The sequence below is a fragment of the Mandrillus leucophaeus genome, unplaced genomic scaffold, assembly GCF_000951045.1.
Source record: "Mandrillus leucophaeus isolate KB7577 unplaced genomic scaffold, Mleu.le_1.0 Scaffold73, whole genome shotgun sequence".
NCBI lineage: Eukaryota > Metazoa > Chordata > Mammalia > Primates > Cercopithecidae > Mandrillus > Mandrillus leucophaeus.
Genome location: NW_012107919.1, coordinates 2,070,659 through 2,091,690, shown reverse-complemented (window position 1 = coordinate 2,091,690; position 21,032 = coordinate 2,070,659). Strand labels below are relative to the sequence as shown.

At 39.2% G+C, this 21,032-nt stretch overlaps 1 protein-coding gene across 2 annotated transcripts in view; it reads left to right on the top strand.

The window, feature by feature from the left end:
* The window catches only part of CAPRIN1 (cell cycle associated protein 1), a 53,094-nt gene that overhangs the window by 25,419 nt on the left and 6,643 nt on the right, over positions 1 to 21,032 (top strand). For both annotated transcript variants that reach the window (XM_011965545.1, XM_011965546.1), the window contains exons 4-14: positions 4,020 to 4,258; positions 4,344 to 4,426; positions 7,405 to 7,542; positions 10,524 to 10,576; positions 10,654 to 10,740; positions 12,031 to 12,186; positions 12,272 to 12,380; positions 14,996 to 15,057; positions 15,771 to 15,881; positions 16,121 to 16,270; positions 17,529 to 17,679. In XM_011965545.1, coding sequence (XP_011820935.1) covers positions 4,020 to 4,258; positions 4,344 to 4,426; positions 7,405 to 7,542; positions 10,524 to 10,576; positions 10,654 to 10,740; positions 12,031 to 12,186; positions 12,272 to 12,380; positions 14,996 to 15,057; positions 15,771 to 15,881; positions 16,121 to 16,270; positions 17,529 to 17,679 — 1,339 coding nt within the window. The remainder of the gene's footprint in view (positions 1 to 4,019; positions 4,259 to 4,343; positions 4,427 to 7,404; positions 7,543 to 10,523; positions 10,577 to 10,653; positions 10,741 to 12,030; positions 12,187 to 12,271; positions 12,381 to 14,995; positions 15,058 to 15,770; positions 15,882 to 16,120; positions 16,271 to 17,528; positions 17,680 to 21,032) is intronic.

Sequence of the window (21,032 nt, the reverse complement as noted above, 5' to 3'; positions counted from 1 at the left end):
AAACTGAGGGCGGTGGCATATGTTTGTAGCCCTAGCTCCTCAATAGGTTGAGGCCAGGAGTTCACGGCCGCTGTGCATATGATCACTCCTGTGAATAGCCACTGCACTTCAGCCTGGGCAACGTGATAAAACCCCATCTCTAAAAAAAAAACCATTAAATTAAAAAAAAATTTTAAAAGGACCGAGTTTGAGATTTGACAAACGTGTTGTAACTAATGCTAAAGGTCTCATTGGTTTAACATGTTAGCTCTGCAAATACATATAAATAAGATAGTCGTTAGACATAAATAAAGAAATGTTTTTTATTTATCATGTTCCTTATGTCTAATGACTCACAATTTAACAGTCAGAAAATAAAGAGGCTCATTTATATAATTGGTAATTATTCTCTGCTTTAGGAACCTTAAGGGGTATGGCAAACTGATGTGCTCCTATATCAGCACTCGATCCAAAACAAAAACCTTTGGGAATAAGGACAAAAGTTAAATGCAAGCAAAGTCAGATAATTTGTTGAGGCCAGAAAATTAAGCCATCTGAATAAGTGTCATCTTCTTTGGAGAAGGCTAATAACATCGAAATACAGGCATATACTCCATAATGATGTTTCAGTCAACTGTGGACCACATATATGATGGTGGTCCCGTAACATTATAATACTGTATTTTTATTGTACCTATTGTATGTTTAGATATACAAATAGTTACTACTGTGTTACAGTTGCCTACAGTAGTCAGTACAGTAACATGCTGTACACATTTGTAGTCTAGGAGCTAATATGCTAAACCATATAGCCTAGGTGTGTAGTGGATTGTACTATCTAGGTTGTCTAAGTACACTCCATGTTTGCACAATGATGAAATTCCCTACTGACATATTTCTCAGAATGTATCCTTGTTAAGTAATATGTGACTATATAAAGTTTCCTCTAATTTGCTGAAACAAAAAAAAACCCAGTTTATTATATGAGACAATGCAGTGTAGGGATAAAGAGATGTGATTCTAGAAGCAGACTGCCCAGTTGAATCCTAATTTTGTGACTTGACTTAGTAGTATGACCATGGATGAGTTACTTAATTTCACTGTTCTTGTATTAGTCAAGGTTTTCCAGAGTAACAGATCCAATAGGATAGAAAGGGGGCTGATGGGCAGAGGCCATCAGTGCCTTGGTTTTCTAATCTGTAAAATGGTGATAATAATTGTACCTACCTCATAGGGTTGTGCTTAGAACAGTATTTGATGCATAACTAATATATTTCAAGCACTTAATCCTTTGTTTGTTTGTTTGTTTTGTTTTGAGATAGAGCGTTGCTCTGTTGACCAGGCTGGAGTGCAGTGCCGCTATCTTAGCTTGCTGCAACCTCCGCCTCCCGAGTAACTGGGACTACAGACCTCGAGCACCACCATGCCCGTCTAATTTTTAAATTTTTAGTAGGGACGGGGTTTCGCCACGTCAGCCAGGCTTGTCTCAAACTCCTGACCCCTCAGGTGATTGGCCTGCCTCAGCCTCCCAAAGTGTTGGGATTACAGGCGTGAGCCAATGTTCCTAGCTTCAAGTACTTAATCTTAGAATTACTTATTATATCTGATCAGGGAAGGAAAATCTTTGCCTGGAAACAAAAAAAGTAATTTAATTTTGTACGTAGTGTCTTAGTCAACTTTGTGTTACTATAATGGAATGCCTGAGACTGGATAATTTATATAAAGAACATAAATTTGTTTCTCACACTTCTGGATGCTGGGAAGTCCAAGATCAAGGTACCAGCATCTTGCTGCATTACTGTGTCCTCACATGGTAGAGGGCTTAAGGGCAAGAGAGAGTGATCATACTCCTGCAAGCTCTTTTTATAGTAGTAGTAATTCATTCTAAATAGCTCCCAAAAGGCCCAGCCTCCCAACACTATTGCATTGGGAGGGTTAAGTTTCCAACACTTGAATTTTTGGGGGTGCATTCAGACCATAGCACCAAAGGAGAGATTTATTCCACTTAGCTTGATGAACCCTGCCCAATTTCTTTTTCTTTTTTAAAATAGAAGCAGGATTGCTATGCAGTTTAATGTAACATCTATTTTGGAAGTTACTATCACTGTGTAATGAAAATACCTGTATCCTTTTTTGCTCCTCTTGTAACACTTTGGTATTTTCAGGACTTTTCTCTGAGCTTTGACTTCGTTAGCAGAGCTTTTATTTATCTTTGATCCTTTGGTATACTTTCCACAATTATTAAACATGCTTTTTGTTCAGCATTCAAGAACTTCTTTAGCCTGGCTCCAGCCTACCTTTTCGCCTTTTTCCTTCTTGAACTGTTCATTTCATACAGAATAGCTTTCTTAACTTCTTTTGCTTTGTTAACTTCCTTTCACATTCCTGCCTGTCTTCCTATGTTTCCTGCCTCCACCTACCTATAAAGACCTTCCTGCGCAGGGTGTGGTTGCTTACGCCTGTAACCCCACGGATGGATCACCTGAGGTTAGGAGTTGAAGACTAGCCTGGCCAACGTAGTGAAACCCTGTCTCTGCTAAAAATACAAAAATTAGCCGGGCGAGGGAACACACACCTGTAATCCCAGGAGGCTGAGGCAGGAGAATTGCTTGAACTCAGGAGGTTGATGTGTCAGTGATCCAAGATTGTGCCACTGCACTCCTGGGCAAGAGTGAGACTCCATCTCAAAAACAAAACAAAAAACACCTTCCTGGCTGGTCATGGTGGCTCATACCTGTAATACTAGTATTTTAGGAGGCTGAGGTGAGAGGATTGCTTGAGGCCAGGAGTTCAAGACCCAAGACTGCCTTGGAAACATAGACCTTGCCTCAAAAAATTTTTATTAAATTATTTTTTAAAAAAGAATACTTTTTTTTTTTGAGAGACAGTCTCACTGTTTCACCCAGGCTGAAGCAGTAGCATGATCTCAGCTCACTGTAGCTGTCACTTGCCATTTATTGCTAAGATATTTATTCTGCACGCTTTGTTGCCATTATAGATTTGTCTTGTTATTGCAGCCTTCATCATTCCTCCCAGGTGTCCTTCCCCATTTTTCCCTTTAATATAGGTTTCATATGTCCCCATTTTGGTTTTCTGTGTCTTGGTTCATCCTAGTGAGGCTTGAGAAAGGAGAAAAAGTGGAAAGGAAAACATTACCATTCCTCTTGAAAAGACTGGCCTTCCTCTGTCCCCAGCCTGATGTTAGATGCACGAGAGAGGGAGAGAAATAATTGAGTTTGGCTGATGTTTTCCTTTCAGCCTTTCTAGGGAAGAAAAAAAGGAATGTAGGGAAAATACATTCAGACTTAGCTTTAGCTGTTTTTCTCCACCAGCATCATCTTATTCATAAAAAAAATTAGGCACTCTTTTCAATAGAATGGAATGTCTTTCTGAGACTGGCAGCGGATTATTTGGGGGCAAAGGGGCACTTGTGGGTTTTTGGCATTTCCTTGTGAGTCATTAGTAGATACTCAGAGTTAGAACTTTGGGTTATTTGTCCATAGAGGAGCTAGATTAAGGTAAGATTTTTATTGTTGCTGTGGTTGGGTTTCTTTTTTAATTGGCCTAGGCCTTTAAATTTCTGTATAATTTCTAACTTCATAAAATTTTTACCTTTTATATGCATAATGAAAAACTTCAGACATATATACCTAACTAAAGAAAACAGTACAATGAAACTCTTTGTACCTGTACCGAACTTGTTTATTTATCATCTCATGGTCAGTTGTATTTCACATAAATCCACATTCATTTCCTTGCTCCTTTTGCCCTCTAGATTATTTTGAAAGAAGCCCCAAACACATTGTTTCATCAGTAATAGTTAATACCTTCTAGGGAAAGAGCTGTTCTGAATTTTTAACAATTGCTTAAAATAGATTATGTTTAAAACTGTATTTGTAAGTCAGGAATCATCCTTTTGTGTACTGGGGTCATATCTCACTCATTGAGTAAAATATGCCTTATTTAAGCTGAACCTGAAATGGATTGAACTAAGTTTTATAGAACTCATTTTGGTGTTTTACATTGATATCGTTTTGCAGATTCAGAAAACAATAAAGAAGACAGCACGTCGGGAGCAGCTTATGAGAGAAGAAGCTGAACAGAAACGTTTAAAAACTGTACTTGAGCTACAATATGTTTTGGACAAATTGGGAGATGATGAAGTGCGGACTGACCTGAAACAAGGTTTGAATGGAGTGCCAATATTGTCCGAAGAGGAGCTGTCATTGTTGGATGAATTCTATAAGCTAGTAGACCCTGAACGGGACATGAGCTTGAGGTATTAGTGGTATTTGATAATAGAAACTTCTGAGTATTTAAGTTGACAACTGAAAGGTTATTAATTAGCTATTTACTATTAAAAGGTTGAATGAACAGTATGAACATGCCTCCATTCACCTGTGGGACCTGCTGGAAGGGAAGGAAAAACCTGTATGTGGAACCACCTGTGAGTATCACTGATAACTTTGATTTTATAACTAGGAATCTTTAAAAATTAATTTTCCTATGTTTATAGTTCACTTGGGAGAAAAAAAATTAGTTTTTGTTTTTTTTTTTTTTTTTTTTTTGAGACAGAGTCTTGCTCTGTTGCCCAGGCTGGAGTGCAGTGGCGTGCTTTCAGCTCACTGCAACCTCCGCCTACCGGGTTCAAGTGATTCTATCACCTCAGCCTCCCAAGTAGCTGGGATTATAGACATGCGCCACCACGCCTGGCTAATTTTTGTATTTTTAGTAGAGACAGGGTTTCGCCATGTTGGTTAGACTGGTCTCGAACTCCTTACCGTAAATGATTCACCTGCCTGGGCCTCCCAAAGTGCTGGGATTACAGGTGTGAGCCACTGCGCCCAGCTAGTTTTCCTATTTAAAGTTAATATTAATTGAATAAAATTTAGAAGTGTATATATAACATTCATCTGCTATTTACTGCTTGGTTTCTTTTTTGTTTCTTTATATGTTTAATCTGTAATGTGGAAATCAGAACACAAGCAACAAACAACTGAAACTGGGAGTATGATAATCCTAACTTCACGTGGTCTTGTATGTAACTTAATTATGTTTGAGGTAGACAGATTAACATCAGATTGAGTTTCCACAGCTTTTAGTAATAGATGGGGACTGTTTGTTTTATGGCTGAAGTTTCATGAAACAATTATTGCATTTCATACATTCTGCTCATGGTTATTGCCTTAGTTTTTCTTTAGTTTGTCTTAGACATCTGCTAATTTGAGGATGTTAGTTTTTTTCTGTATTTAAAATATTCTGATACTTGGTCTAGTTTTCTGTGTGAGCTCCTTATTCTCAAACATGCAACTGTGAACTGATTTTTTAAAAAACGGACATTCATGTTTCACTCCTTCAGTAAACTAGGAATTTACGTTTTAGCCTTTTGTGAAACCAGGGAATAGATTCTTATCTTTGCGATTTGTAAGGTTGAATTAGGAAGGTAGATTTTTGAACATAAAATGAAAGCATCTGTATTTATGCATTTTTAGCTGTAGGTTGAAAAGAAATCAGATTGAATTATAAGCTTTAGTCACCAAAATGGTATGAGCTTTAATTGGCAAAATTTAGAAGAGTATATTTGCTTTAAGGGTACCAGTCCTTGTCTGTCCTTTCTTCATTTAAGAAATAATTTTCTTGGTTCGTTAACTTTTACTCTGGTCTGTATTTCTTTGTAAAATATGTGTTTACCTTTTTGCTTTTAGTTCTGCAAGTTCTATATGTATAAGCTTGTTAGCTTAAAAAAGTAGTTTTAGGTCAAGCTTCATCAAATTTTCATGAGCATTGCTGAGTAACAAAGGTATTATTAAACCTTTAAGCTTATAGCTTGTTTTGGGGTTATTTTCTACCTAATCTTATTCCCACATCATAGGAATGTGACATCTTTACAATGGAAAGGTACTAATCTTTATAATGGAAAGGTACTAATATACCCAAATTAGTGTTTTTATGTACATTTGATTTGTATCTATAACTTCTTGAAAACAGTTTTGAGCCAGGAGCTGCTGAAGTGAAATAAGGAAAACATATGAAGCGTTCATTATCTAAAGAGTTGTTGGTAGTTTATTAGGATTAATTTCCCAAAGCTTTTGATACAGTATAGTCCTCAAAATTTTATTTTTCTTTACAGTGACCTATCAGGGAGTGGCCCTACTGTATAACTATTAATAATATACAAGCCAAGGAAATTGAAAGTAATAACTCTTTATACATCTCCCCCTCTGCCCTGCACTGTTTTTAAATATCTTGGTACACCAAATTCTGATAGTTTTTGTTTTTAAATATCTTTCGATTGTCTACTTCTTTCTCTTCTACTTTTATGCCTTTCTCTTGTCTGATGCAGTTGCTTAACTGAGTCCACCCCTCTGCCTCTTTAAAATCTTTAGTGGCTTCATCTCAGTTTTATTTATATAAGTTTGTCCTTAACTTCAAGGACATTCATGGTCTGTTTTTTACCAGTTTCTGCAGCCACATCTTTCCCTATGCTTTTTCTTTGTTCCCTGTATTTTACCCATAGTGGCTTCCTTTCCTTTTCTTGCATTTGACATCCTTTGTATAGGACTTTGTAATGCTCTTTCCTCCATCTTGAAACACTTCCACCCCTCTACTCTTCTAGATTTCAACTCTTGTAGCACTTACCTAGGAAAGCCTTTTGTGGCCTCACTCTGATTGGGTCCAATCCATTGTACTTCTGTGTAGTACTTTTCACAGATGTAAGTTTTTTGTAGTTGTATTTGATACCACCTCTGTTAGACCATAAGCTTATTGAGGGGAGATACTGTGTCTTTACATACCTTTTTGTTTTCCTAGTGCCTAGCATATTGCCTAATATGTAGTAGGTGCTGAATAAATACTTTTTGAATGAATAAATGTTAAATGTCATCTTTTTCCCCCTGACTAATTTACTTAAAATACATAAAGTTCAGGCCGGGCACGGTGGCTCATGCCTGTTAATCCCAGCCATTTGGGAAGCCGAGGTGGGCAGATCACCTGAGGTCAGACCTTCACAGGGCAACATGGTGAAACCCCGCCTCTACTAAAAATACAAAAATTGGCTGAACATGGTGGTACGCACCTGTAATCTCAGCTACTTGGCAGGCTGAGGAACAAGAATTGCATGAATCTGGGAGGCAGAGGTTGCAGTGAGCTGAGATAACGCCACTGCACTCCAACCTGGGTTTCAGAGCAAGACTGTATCTCAAAAACAAACAAAAAACCCCGTAAAGTTTAATATAAGTACATTCTTCTTGTTCCCTATCATTCTGTATTACATTTCTGTTCTTGGTGAAATGTAATCTTTTTATGTGTATATGTGTTTTAGTAATGGTTGTTTTTTAATCACAATACTTTATAGAATGTTGGATCTTCTTCAAGCCAGGCATCCTCAGATAAGTCTTACATTATAATTCATGCTCTTTTTCTTAGATAAAGTTCTGAAGGAAATTGTTGAGCGTGTTTTTCAGTCAAACTACTTTGACAGCACCCACAACCACCAGAATGGGTTGTGTGAGGAAGAAGAGGCAGCCTCAGCACCTGCAGTTGAAGACCAAGTACCTGAAGCTGGTGAGTATTAGGTGGATATGAACTTTAGTTTAGGGTTCTGGTTTTATTTGATTTTGCTACAAGTTTATATACGTACTTAGTTTTCATATATGTACACTAGATTTTATTTTTAAAGAGACTTTAAGCATGACAAACTGTTAAGAGAGATTATTGAGTAATTCCTACCAGTATTCATTATCAGTCATTTGTCTTACTAGTCTTGATCACTATTACAAACTGATAGTTCTTTTGCAGTAGTATTGATGGGCAGCAGTATGGGTGAGGGCCAGCTGTTAACAAGGATTTTCAAATAGGTTTCTGTCTGAAATGCCCAGATTTGCTGTTTACCATGCCAGTGCATTGGATGAATAGTATGAGTTGCTTTTGTTTTGTTTTAATCATGGGGAGATTATAACTCCATAATCTTGAACTATAAATTCCTCCAAGGCAAGGAGTCTTTTCCAGTTAATTTTATCATGGGACACAACACTAATTATATAGCTAGACACCGAACTGTGAATACTTTTATGGTAACTCTTACATTGATGAGTGAAATTCTGAATACAAGGAAACCTCGGAGTATAAATTTTGCTAGAATCAGAGTGCCTGAATTTAAATCTTGGCTTCAACATTTACTAGCTTTGTAACTTTGGGCAAGTTAGTAAAACTCTTGTACCTCAGATTCCCTATTTAGAAAATATGTCAAGGCCGGGCGCGTTGGCTCATGCCTGTAATCCCAGCACTTTGGGAGGCCGAGGCGGGCGGATCACGAGGTCAGGAGATCGAGACCATCCTGGCTAACATGGTGAAACACCGTCTCTACTAAAAATACAAAAAATTCTCCGGGCGTGGTGGCGGGCGCCTGTAGTCCCAGCTACTCGGGAGGCTGAGGCAGGAGAATGGCGTGAACCCAGGAGGTGGAGCTTGCAGTGAGCCACGATCTTGCCACTGCACTCCAGCCTGGGTGATAGAGCAAGACTCCGTCTCAAAAAGAAAATATGTCAAGTGTGTATATAGTGCCTGGCACACGGTAAGCACTTGGTAACGGGTAGCTAGTAGGTTGAAACTAGAAGGGAAGATTGTACATTGGTAGGATTAATAGTTGGAGATTAATATAAGGCAATCTTTTTCCCCCTCTTACAACTTTACTAAGTAAGATTTTTAATCTGTATGCTGCTTTATACTATTACTTATGAGAAGAAAGAGGGCTTTTAATATAGTAGCTCTTTATTTGCATTATACATGATCTGAAATAGCTACTGTTGAACCTAAAGTAATTAATTCTGGAATAAATGGTAAAGAAAACTTTCTAAAATATAAAACACTGTTAATTTATAAATAAGTTTGTAAGTAAATTTAGATTATGTGATGGTGAACTATTTACTTTGTTTGGAATTTAAGTTGATTTTTTTTTTTTTTTGAGACAGTCTCTGTCTGTCACCCAGGCTGGAGTGCAGTGGCGTGATCCTGGCTCACTGCAACCTCTTGCCTCCCGGGTTCAAGCGATTATCCTGCCTCAGGCTCCTGAGTAGCAGGGACTACAGGCGCACACCACCACGCCAGGCTAATTTTTGTATTTTCAGTAGAGATGGGGTTTCACCATGTTAGTCAGGCTGATGTCGAACTCCTGACCTCAGGTATCCACCCGCCTTGGCCTCCCAAAGTGCTGAGATTAAAGGCGTGAGCCACTGCGCCCAGCCTTGTTTTTTTTTTGAGTCAGAGTCTAGCTCTGTTGCCCAGGCTGGAGTGTAGTGGCATGATCTTGGCTTACTGCAGTTTCTACTTCCAAGGGTCAAGCAATTCTCCTGCCTTAGCCTCTCGAGTAGCTGGGATTACAGGTGTACAACACCACGCTTGGCTGATCATTTATATCTTTAGTAGAGGTAGGGTTTGACCATATCGGCCAGGCTGGTCTCGAGCTCCTGACCTCAAGTGATCCGCCTGCGTTGGCCTCCCAAAGTCCTGAGATTATAGGCATGAGCCACCATACCTGGCCTTAAGTTAAATTCTTTTTTTGGGCACTGAGTCTCACTCTATCACCCAGGCCGGAGTGTAGTGGCGCTATCTCAGCTTGCTGCAACCTCTGCCTCCCGGGTTCAAGTGATTCTCGTGCCTCAGCCTTCCCAGTAACTGGTATTACAGGCACACACCACCACGTCTGGCTAATTTTTGTATTTTTAGTAGAGATGGGGTTTCACCACGTTGGCCAGGCTAGTCTCAAGCTCCTGACCTCAGGTGATCCCCCTGTCCCGGCCTCCCAAAGTGCTGGGATTACTGGCGTGAGCCACCGCGCCTGGCCTAGTTGAATTCTTAACTTTAAAAAAGATTTATTGTACTTTATGGTATCATTTCTAAAAATAGACTTTATTTATATTTATTTATTTATTTTTTGAGATGGAGTTTTGTTCTTGTTTCCCAGGCTGGAGCGCAATGGCCTGATCTCGGCTCACTGCAGCCTCCGCCTCCCGGGTTCAAGCGATTCTCCTGCCTCAGCCTCCTGAGTAACTGGGATTACAGGCGTCCAGTACCATGCCTGGCCAATTTTTTAGTAGAGATGGGGTTTCACCAGATTGGCCAGGTTGGTCTCGAACTCTTGACCTCAGGTGTGCACCCATCTTGGTCTTCCAAAGTGCTGGGATTATAGGCATGAGCCACTGTGCCCAGCCGACTTTATTTTTTAGAGCAGTTTTAGGCTCACAGCAAAACTGAACAGAAGGTGTAGCCATTTCCCATTTACTTCCTACCCTCACTGATGCACAGCCTCCCTCATTGTCAGCATCCACCTGACCAGAGTGGTACATTTGTTAACAATTGATAAACCCACATTGACACATTATTATCACCCAAAGTCCATAGTTTACATTTGGGTTTACTCTTAGTGTTGTAATTCTCTGGGTTTGGACAAATGTATGATGACATGTTATCTACCAATATCACGCAGAGTAGGGTAGTATTACTGACCTAAAAATCCTTTTGTTTTGCACCATTTTTTAACCTCTTAGAACCTGAGCCAGCAGAAGAGTACACTGAGCAAAGTGAAGTTGAATCAACAGAGGTATGATTTTAATTTAATGCTGCCTTTACTTTGCTGCCTTTCAAACAAATGTCTCAAACATTTACTTTGCTTTGCAGTATGTAAATAGACAGTTCATGGCAGAAACACAGTTCACCAGTGGTGAAAAGGAGCAGGTAGATGAGTGGACAGTTGAAACGGTTGAGGTAAGAGTTCTCTGTATTGCAAGGTTGTTGTCTTTGTCTTCACTTAGTAATTTTTATCTCTACTGAGAACAAATTAAGATTGTTTTTTGCATTATTAGTACATTTATTATAATAACAAACTCATTACACCAGACTGTTACTTCGAAAAAATGAATGTTTATCCCTGTGGATGTTTAATAGGATCACTGTTTTGCTGAACCAATGTAAAAAAATTATTTTATACAAAGTTATATGTGGATTAATGTGTTACCATGATTTGTCTCTTACTGAAATTAGGTTGCTTTGTAAAAATCAGAGCTCCTACACTGATCTGTGTTTTGGGGTATCATCTTGTACTCCTTTACCCTAATGCTGTTTGGTCACCAGGCTGTAGACTTCCTCTAGTGTTTTCTAATGCTGTCTCTCAACTGATACGATGATTTTTTTTTGGGTCCTCATGTCTAGTTCAGTGACTCTCTTCATAGTACTCCTCTCTGACTGCCTCTGGACCATCCTATTCATTGTCACAACTTAATTTTATTGGAAAAGTTAGCTTTAAGTTACTTGTACTTGAGGCTCTCAGTGATGTCTTGTTACCTGTAAGATACAGTCCAAAAAAACCTTACCAATGGGTCCTGGCCTTCCTTTTGATCCTCTTTTAGATGTCTTTCTTTACACCCCCAAAGTGCAGGAAAATAGCTGTAAGCTGAGGGTAATACGCTTTTCTTTTTAATATGTTATTCTTCTATCAAGACCATTCTCCTGGCCGGGCATGGTGGCTCATGCCTGTAATCCCAGCACTTTGTGGGGCTGAGGCAGGTGGATCACATGAGGCCAAGAGTTGGAGACCAGCCTGGCCAACATGGTGTGAAACCCTGTCTCTACTAAAAATACAAAAATTAGCTGGGCGTGGTGGTGGGTGCCTGTAATCCCAGCTACTTGAGAGGCTGAGGCAGGAAAATTGCTTGAAACCTGGGAGATAGAGGCTACAGTGAGCCGAGATCCTGCCACTGCTCTCCAGCCTGGGCTACAGAGCTAGATTCCATCTCAAAAATAAAAATTAATCAATCAATCAGTCAACCAACCTGAAATGCTACATAGTGGTCCTATGGAACTGAAACACTGTAGAAGTGACGATATTTTTCAGAATGTTAAATTTGGCATAAATGTAGTCCATTTGTGTAACTGCATTAAAGCCTGTTCTGTTTATAGTATTAGATGGTATATGTAGTTTGGGGGACACATCATGATGGTAGTGAGTGGAGCTTTTTTGCTCTCCTGTTGTTTCTCATCCTGTTTTTTCTACCTTAGGTGGTAAATTCACTCCAGCAGCAACCTCAGGCTGCATCCCCTTCAGTACCAGAGCCCCACTCGTTGACTCCAGTGGCTCAGGCAGATCCCCTTGTGAGAAGACAGCGAGTACAAGATCTTATGGCACAAATGCAGGGTCCCTATAATTTCATACAGGTATGTTCATTTTAGTCAAACACTGTAACAGAAACTTTAAATGTTTATATTATTTGACTTTATTCTATCCTAACTTAACCTGTAGGATTCAATGCTGGATTTTGAAAACCAGACACTCGATCCTGCCATTGTATCTGCACAGCCTATGAATCCAACGCAAAACATGGACATGCCCCAGTTGGTTTGCCCTCCAGGTTAGTAGTGGTACATTTTTATGTGAGAGAAGTATAAGGCCAGTACTTTTCAGGTTTTATAAAGTTTGTGAAAATTAATTTTATTTTAATGACTTTAATTTTGACTTAGGTCTTTTAATTTGATAAAAAGAATGTTATCGTTCCTATAATTTGAATTAAAAATGTAGTTCCATAATTGTTTATTTTTAAACTTTTTATTGCCATGTAGACATAGAAAAATATATGCAAGTTTAATGAGTTTTTATAAACTGAAAACACCTGCACCTAGATTAAGAAATGAAACATTACCAGTACCCCAGAAACCTACATTGTGTTTCCTTTCAATCACTAGTTATCCTCGCCCCTAGCGATAGCAATTACTTCCGTACTTGTAACTATAATAGACCAGTTTTGCCTGTTTTTGTAACTTTAACAAGTGAAATTTTGCTTGGCTTTTAAAATTTCCAAATTTAGGAGTAAAAATAATAGAGATGTCTTTCTTTGAATGCTTATAGCTTTCTAGGAGAATTTCTGGATTTTATTACCTTAAAAAAAATACACAGCAATGAAGTGGGTAAGAGGCAAAGGGAAGAGAGAAACCACAAGATAGTTTCAGACTCTTTCTGGACTTACACCATTATTTGAAGTAGTAGCACTAAATAGAGTTGGTGCCTTCCATTGGGTTAAGTGGACCTTCTCTGCAGGACTATTAGTGATTGTAAGTCATCCTGGTTTTTCCCAGAACACATCAGTGTTAGTTGCACAAAAGTGGAACCAAGTAAAATAACCTATTTAATGTTGCATGATCTTAAATATCATAAAAGAAGTTGCTGAGTAAAAGTATGTTTAATGACACTTAATTTGGTGTAAGGTAGTTAGGATTTTTCTGAAGTAAAGGGAGCTCATATCTCTGTCACATTTCTACCAAGAGTTAGAAAACAAATCAAAGGTGACACCTACAAGAGAGCAGTCATGGTTTTTTTAGTGTTCATTTTCTGAGCTCTACCAAAGGAAGATAATAAGTCGTTTTCTCAGCTGGGAAATTGTGTGAAAGTCAGTATAGGTAGCACTGATAAAACCTGTAAGGCCATTTAGATATTTACATAATGCTGAGTCCATTAGACTCTCCAGTGAAAATGGGTGCTTTCTTAATGACTAACCGAAGATCGTCATTTTGATTATCTGTTTAATCATTGTTGGGAAGGGAGGTGGGAGAATGATGGGAATTGTTAAGATGCATGCTGAGTTGAATATAGGCTCTTAAAAAGTATATATTATTTATTTAGAGATGGAGTCTCGCTCTGTCACCAGGCTGGAGTGCAGTGGCGTGTTCTTGACTTGGCTTACTGCAACCCCCGCCTCCTGGGTTCGAGCGATTTTCCTGCCTCAGCCTTCCAAGTAGCTGGAAGTACAGGTGCCTCGTTAATTTTTGTATTTTAGTAGGGACAGGGTTTCACCATGTTGGCCAGGATGGTCTCAAACTCTTGACCTCGTGATCTACCTGCCTTGACCTCCTGAAGTGCTGGGATTACAAGCGTGAGCCACTGTGCCTGGCCAAAAAGTACATATTTTAAATTTTCTTTTCTCTAGAAACATTTGAAATTAATTGAAAGTTGGTTAAGATATATTGAGCTGGGTATGGTAGCTCACGCCTGTAATCTCAGTACTTTGGGAGGCTGAGGAGGAAGGATCACTTGAGCCCAGGAGTTTGAGACCAGCCTGGGCAACATAGACCTTGCCTGTGCAAAAATTAAAAATTAGTCAAATAAAAAAAGTTAGGTCGGCAGGGTGGCATGCACCTGTAGTCCCAGCTACTCAAGAAGCCAAGGTGGGAGGATTTCTTGTGCCCAGAGTTTGAGACTACAGTTAGCTATGATGGCGCCACTGCACTCCAGCCTGGGCAACACAGTGAGACCCTGTTTCAGAAGAAACAAAAGATAAAAATAGAATACTGTCTGTCTGAGGTCTGGAGTATGAATAATGCTACTTTATTGTACAGCTTTAAAAGTTTTTCTCATGGCACTGATTATTTTTTAGTGCATTCTATTATAACATTTTACTTTACTCTTGGAAAAAACAAGATGAAACCAATTGTGAAAGTAAACTATTAAATAATTGTCACTGCCAGTAAACCAAAATGCTCACTTGAAAGCTAAAATTTTATCTGCATTTCCCAATTTATTTTCATGATTGCTAAAAAGTTTATTTATGGTTTACCTTTAATTGCCTTTAATTTACCTTTAATTGCCGGGCATGGTGGTTCATCCCTGTAATCCCAGCACTTTGGGAGGCTGAGGCGGGCAGATTGCTTGAGCCTAGGAGTTTGAGACCAGCCTGGGCAACATGGCGAAACCCTGTCTCTACTAAAAATACAAAAATTATCCGAGTGTGGTGGCACACACCTGTAGTCACAGCTGCTTGGGAGGCTGAGGTGGGAGGATCACTTGAGCCTGGGAGGCAGAGGTTACAGTGAGCTGAGATCACATCCCTGTACTCTAGCCTGGGTGACAGAGCGAGATCCTGCCCCTCCCCCCCTCCCCGCCAAAAGCCTTTAATAGTGAAATAAAAGGTATTTAGACGCGTCTCTCTAAAAATTTTAATTTTGTATGACAAAAATATTTTGGTCACCTTTGCAGTTCATTCTGAATCTAGACTTGCTCAGCCTAATCAAGTTCCTGTACAACCAGAAGCTACACAGGTAAGAGTGATAAAACTGTTTTCTTCAGGGCCAGGTGAGGTGGCTCATGCATATAATCCTAGTACTTTAGGAGGCTGAGATGGGAGGATCACTTGAGGTCAGAAGTTCAAGACCAGTCTGGGCAGTGTAGCGAGACACCATCTCTATTTTTAAAAAATAATTTAAAATATTTTTTCACTTTTGTTTTAATTGGTTCCTTGGTTTCTTTCTTAGCTTATGAAAGAAAGTATGAATTTCATCAGTGGCCAAGTCTTCTGTTGGAATTCAACAAATTTATTGTTGTGGATAGCTGTCAGCCTTTATGTTTAGGTTCATTTTTCCTCTTGATGACTTTTTAAGTTTTTCTTAAGTCTTGCATTTTAAATAATGTATTATAATGAAATAAACTTTTTAAATTTAGAACTGAGAATTTCAGAAGACATAGTTTAGACATAATTCTAAAATTTAGTGCAGATTTCTCCATCTTAGAAGTACTTGTAGAGGGTCTTTATAACGAGACGGGTTTATTTAACATCAAGCTTCAAAAATGTATATGTTTTTTGCAATTTTTAGGTTTTATACAGATTTAAAAAGATGATAGTATTAATTTCTCCCTTTTTTAGCAGTTGTATCTGTTTCTTAGCCTTTCTTAGCCTTATGTGTCTTACAGGTAACTTGTTTTTTTAACAGTTTTGTAAGCAGGAAAAAGCTTTTATTTCTTTACTTATGTCTAGGTTCCTTTGGTATCATCCACAAGTGAGGGGTACACAGCATCTCAGCCCTTGTACCAGCCTTCTCATGCTACAGAGCAACGACCACAGAAGGAACCAATTGATCAGATTCAGGCAAGTTCTGTTACCAGGCCACATACATTTGATGAGGCACTTACTCATGAATTGGACAGAGGTACATTACCATTAATAACATTCTTCTTCTTTTTGGACCTACTTTGCTTTCATGAAATATTTGAGTTTGTTAATACACATAAGTTTGAGATTAATTTACCACTTTAGTACATCTATTCACTTTTTGTTTGGCTAAGTTTAGTTTACCTCTAAAGTGCATCTATTCACTTTGTGTTTAGGCAACAATCTCATTAAATACAGACCAGACTACAGCATCATCATCCCTTCCTGCTGCGTCTCAGCCTCAAGTATTTCAGGCTGGGACGAGCAAACCTTTGCATAGCAGTGGAATCAATGTAAATGCAGCTCCATTCCAATCCATGCAAACGGTAAGCAAATTAACATTAATTGCCTAGTGTGTAATGTGAATCATGGTAGATTTTCTTTTCTTTTTTAAAGGTCTTCATTTAACTGTGCTTGAGTCTGCATCTTTCGTAACTGTAGGGTATATTTAATTGAACATAAACTGATTATTCCAGAGATTAACTGATATTAATGGATATTCTAGAGATAAATTTTAGCCTTATGAGTGATGTGCCTGCATCATCTTAATTTGTAGTTTTACCCTTTTGATTTGGTTAACCAAAAGTTTAAACATTCAGAGAAATAGACTAATATAACATCCACATAATCATTACCTAGATTTAATAGTTGCCCTGTTTGCTTAATCTTTTATTTTACTGAAGTATTTTTAAGTTTCAGATGTTATGCTTTACCTTGATTCTTGAGCAAGCACCTTTAGAGAATTTCTAGAAAATAATAATAATACTGTAATCTGTGGGGTTCAGCTAAATCAGTGCTCAGAGGAAAGTTCATAAGATTAAATATTAAAATATTTAACAATTAAAATGTCAATAAAAATGGATAAAAAACATTCAACCTTGTTAAAGTTCATAGAATAAATTTATGTAAGTGATACTGCATCAGGGGATTTTCTTATTTATTTATTTATTTATATTTTGAGACGAATTCTTGCTCTGTTGCCCAGGCTGGAGTGTAGTGGCGTGATCTCACCTCACTGCAATATATACCTCCTGGGTTCAAGCGATTCTCATGCCTCAGCCTCTGGAATAGCTGGCACTACAGGCATAAGCCACCATGCCCAGCTAATTTTTGTGTTTTTAGTAGAGATGGGGTTTCACCATGTTGGTCAGGCTGGTCTTGAACTTTTGGCTTCAGATGATCTGCCTGCCTCAGCCTCCCAAAGTGCTGGAATTACGTGAGCCACTGTGCCCAGCCAGAGTTTGTCTTTTAAAAAGATTTCTCATATATGTAAAAGTGTTTCCAAGGCTGCTGATTGTATGTCTTTTTATTTTTTTTAATTCCCTACTTCCATTTCACAGTATGTTATCATACTCCCCTTGAAGTACTATACAATATATATGTCTTTTTCCATATTGAAGCACTTGGAGAGATTTGTGTGTGTGTGTATGTGTGTGTGTGTGTGTGTGTGTGTGTGATGTTTTTGTGTTTGAGACTTCTGTGATGTCTTTATTTATGTCTGAGGTAAAACCACCATTGAGTTTGGCCATGTTATAAAGCAGAGAATAAAAGGATGAACTAATCATTTACTTTATTTACTAACAGGTGTTCAATATGAATGCCCCAGTTCCTCCTGTTAATGAACCAGAAACTTTAAAACAGCAAAATCAGTACCAGGCCAGTTATAACCAGAGCTTTTCTAGTCAGCCTCATCAAGTAGAACAAACAGAGCTTCAGCAAGAACAGCTTCAAACAGGTACGAAATCCAGTGTCACCTCATTGGCTCCTTGCTTTCCAGCACAGTTATTGACAGTGTTAGGACAGTTTAGACTTCAGAGTGGTGGTGTCAAGAGTTTCTGTTTTAGTAGTAAACCATATAAATTTTTCATTTCAGATCATGAGTTAAATTGAATCTGTACTTTGATATGTGAATTATGTGCAAGTTTTGGAGGCTTTATACCCATTTTCCTTTTGTCACTGAACTTATATAATATCCCTATTGCATTGTATAATTTATATGGAATTAAATTTGTTACTTGAATTACCATAAACTATACTTTTTTTTTTTTTTTTTTTTGAGATGGGGTCTCACTCTGTCACCCAGGCTGGAGTGCAGTGCTGTGATCTCGGCTCACTGCAACCTCTGACTCCTGGGCACAAGCAATCCTCCCTACCTTAGCCTCCCAAGTAGCTTGGGAATACACGCATGTGCCACCACGCCCAGCTAATTTTTTGTATTTTTGGTAGAGTTGGGGTTTCACCATGTTGCCCAGGCTTGCCTCAAACTTCTGAGCTCACGTGATCTGCCCACCTCGGCCTCCCAAAGTGCTGGAATTAAAGGCGTGAGCCATTGTGCCTGGTGATAAACTATACTTTTAATTGTTAATTGACTGAAGGCTTTTAGCATGATATCTGGCATTGAGTCAGTTAGACAAAGTTAAGAAAAAACTCATGGTGGCTGCATTTCGTGGACTGGGTTGAAACATAATCTATTTTGTCAAGTAAGGTCATAATTTGGCTAGTTACCATACCTGTCACAATAGTAATATAGACAGAGACATTTATTTGAGACAGGTTCTCACTTTGTTGCCCAGGCTGGAGTGCAGTGATGCTAGCATAACTCACTGCAGCCTCAAACTCCTGGGCTCAGTGATCCTTCTCCCTCAGCCTCCTGAGTAGTTGGGACTACAGGTGCTTACCACCACACCCGGCTAATTTTATTTATTTTTTTGTAGAGACAGGGTCTCCAGGAGCTTACTATGATGCCAGGCTGGTCTCCAATTCCTGGCCTTGAGCGAACTTACTGCCTCTGTCTCCCAGAGTGGTGGGATTATGGGCATGAACTACCTTGTCTAGCTCGATAGAGATACTTTAGATTTTTTTAAAGAAATTGGGTCTCTGTTGACCAGGCTGGAGTGCAGCGGTGTAATCATGTACTGGACCCTTTAACTCGGGGGCTCAAGTGATCTTCCTGTCTCAGCCCCACAAGTAGCTGGGACTGCAGGGTTTTCTCAAATTCAGGGCCTCCAGCAGTCCTCCCACCTCTGCCTTTCAACGCATTGGGATTATAGGCATAAGCCACCATACCCAGCCAGATGGTTTTAAGTCTTCTAGGTCTTTTAATGTCTTCTTTAGGTCTTTGGTTCTTTAATTCCTCGGAATTTAATTGGAATCCCACAACAAACCAGCAATCAGAGGAGTTAATACTTTGATTTTGTCAGCCCAATTTTGAAAAGTTGTACAATTTTCTAATCATTCAATTTCTTGGTAAACTTGGATCAGCATTAGATTTTTCAGTAGTAAATTCTTACATGTCCTGTAGTATTCAGTATCTCTAATATGAAGTTCAAATCTTCCGTACTCTGATAGAAGTTACCAGTTATACTACGCTCAGCTTCTGAATGATAAAAACTAGTGGTGCGATCACCGGGGCTCACTGTAACCTCTGCCTCCGGGTTCAAGGGATCCTCCTACCTCAGTCTCCCAAGTAGCTGGTACCACAGGCATGTGCCACCATGCCTGGCTAAACTTTTATTTTTTTTATTTTTTTAATTTTTGTATGTTTGTATTGTTGGTAGAGACAGGATTTCACCATATTGTCCAGGCTGGTCTCGAACTCCTGGTCTGGGCTTAATTATCTGCCTGCCTCGGCCTCCCAAAGTGCTAGGATTACACTCACACCAGTCACACACACAACAAGTTCTCTTTTAATCTCAGGGCCTTCATACTTCCTTTCCAAGTTCTTGCCGAAAACTTTCTCCCAGTGATAAGTACATGGATTGCTTTTCTATTTTTGTTTTTAAAAGTTCATTTATTTATTTTTAATTGAGAAATAGAAACTATATATATGTGTATTTATCACATACAGCATGATGTGTTGAAATGTGTGTACATTGTGGGCAGGCTTCATGGCTGGCACCTATAATCCCAGCTACATTTGAGGCTGAGGTGGGAGGATTGCTTGAGGCCAGGTGTTCATGATGAAATAACATGTATACATTGTGGGCCATTGTCCAGTGCAATGACACGATCTCGGCTCACTGCAACCTCTGCATCTTGGGTTCAATCGCTTGGGTTCAAGCGATTCTCCTGCCTTGGCCTCCTGCCTCAGGCCTCAGGTGATCTACCCGCCTCAGCCTTCCAAAGTGCTGGGATTACAGGCGTGAGCCACCATGCCTGGCCTGATATTTGTTGAACAAATCATTTCAGTATGTCCCATCATTCTAGAAATTGTGTTTTAATTTGAATTAGTGTCTAATCAGGAACAACATGACAAAAGAATCTTTGGCTTTTTAAAATGGCCTACACGTTTATACTTTACCAAAATTTAAGTAGGAATGTGGGTATTTTAAAATAAAATGAAGACTGGGTGTGGTGACTCACGCCAGTAATCCCAGCTCTTTGGGAGGCCCGCTTAAGACCAGGAGTTTGAGGCCAACCTGGGCAACATAGTGAGAGCCCCACCTCTATAAAGTAAATACAGAAATTAGCAGGGTGAGGTGGTGAATGCCTGTAGTCGGAGCTCCTCAGGAGGCTGAGGCTGAGGCTGGAGGATCACTTAAGCCCAGGAGTTCAAGGTTGCAGTGAGCCATGATTATTTGACTGAACTCCAACAGCAACACTGGGTGAGAGAGCTAGACCTTGTCTTAAAAGTAAAAATTAAATAAAGATCACACTTAAGTTGTTGCTGTGAGTTGCTTCCTTTCTTTCTTTCCTTCTTCCTTTCCTTTTTTGAGACAGAGTCTGGCTCTTGTCTCCCAGGCTGGAGTGCAGTGGTACCATCTCGACTCACTACAACCTCTGCCTTCCAGGCTTAAGCCATCCTCCCACGTAGCTGGGACCACAGGCATGCACCACCATGCCTAGCTGAGTTTTTGTATTTTTGTTGTTGTTGTTGTGGAGATGGGGTCTCACTGTGTTGCCCAGCTGGTCTCAAACTCCTGAGCTCAAGCAGTCTGCTCACCTTGGTCTTCCAAAGTGCTGGGATTGCCAGCGTGAGCCACTGCACTCAGCCTTGCTATGAATTTCTTACAGTAAGATTTGATCAAGATTAGAAGCTGTTATTGATAAAAAGTGATTCTAAAATTCAGTTCTTTTGGATACTTTGTA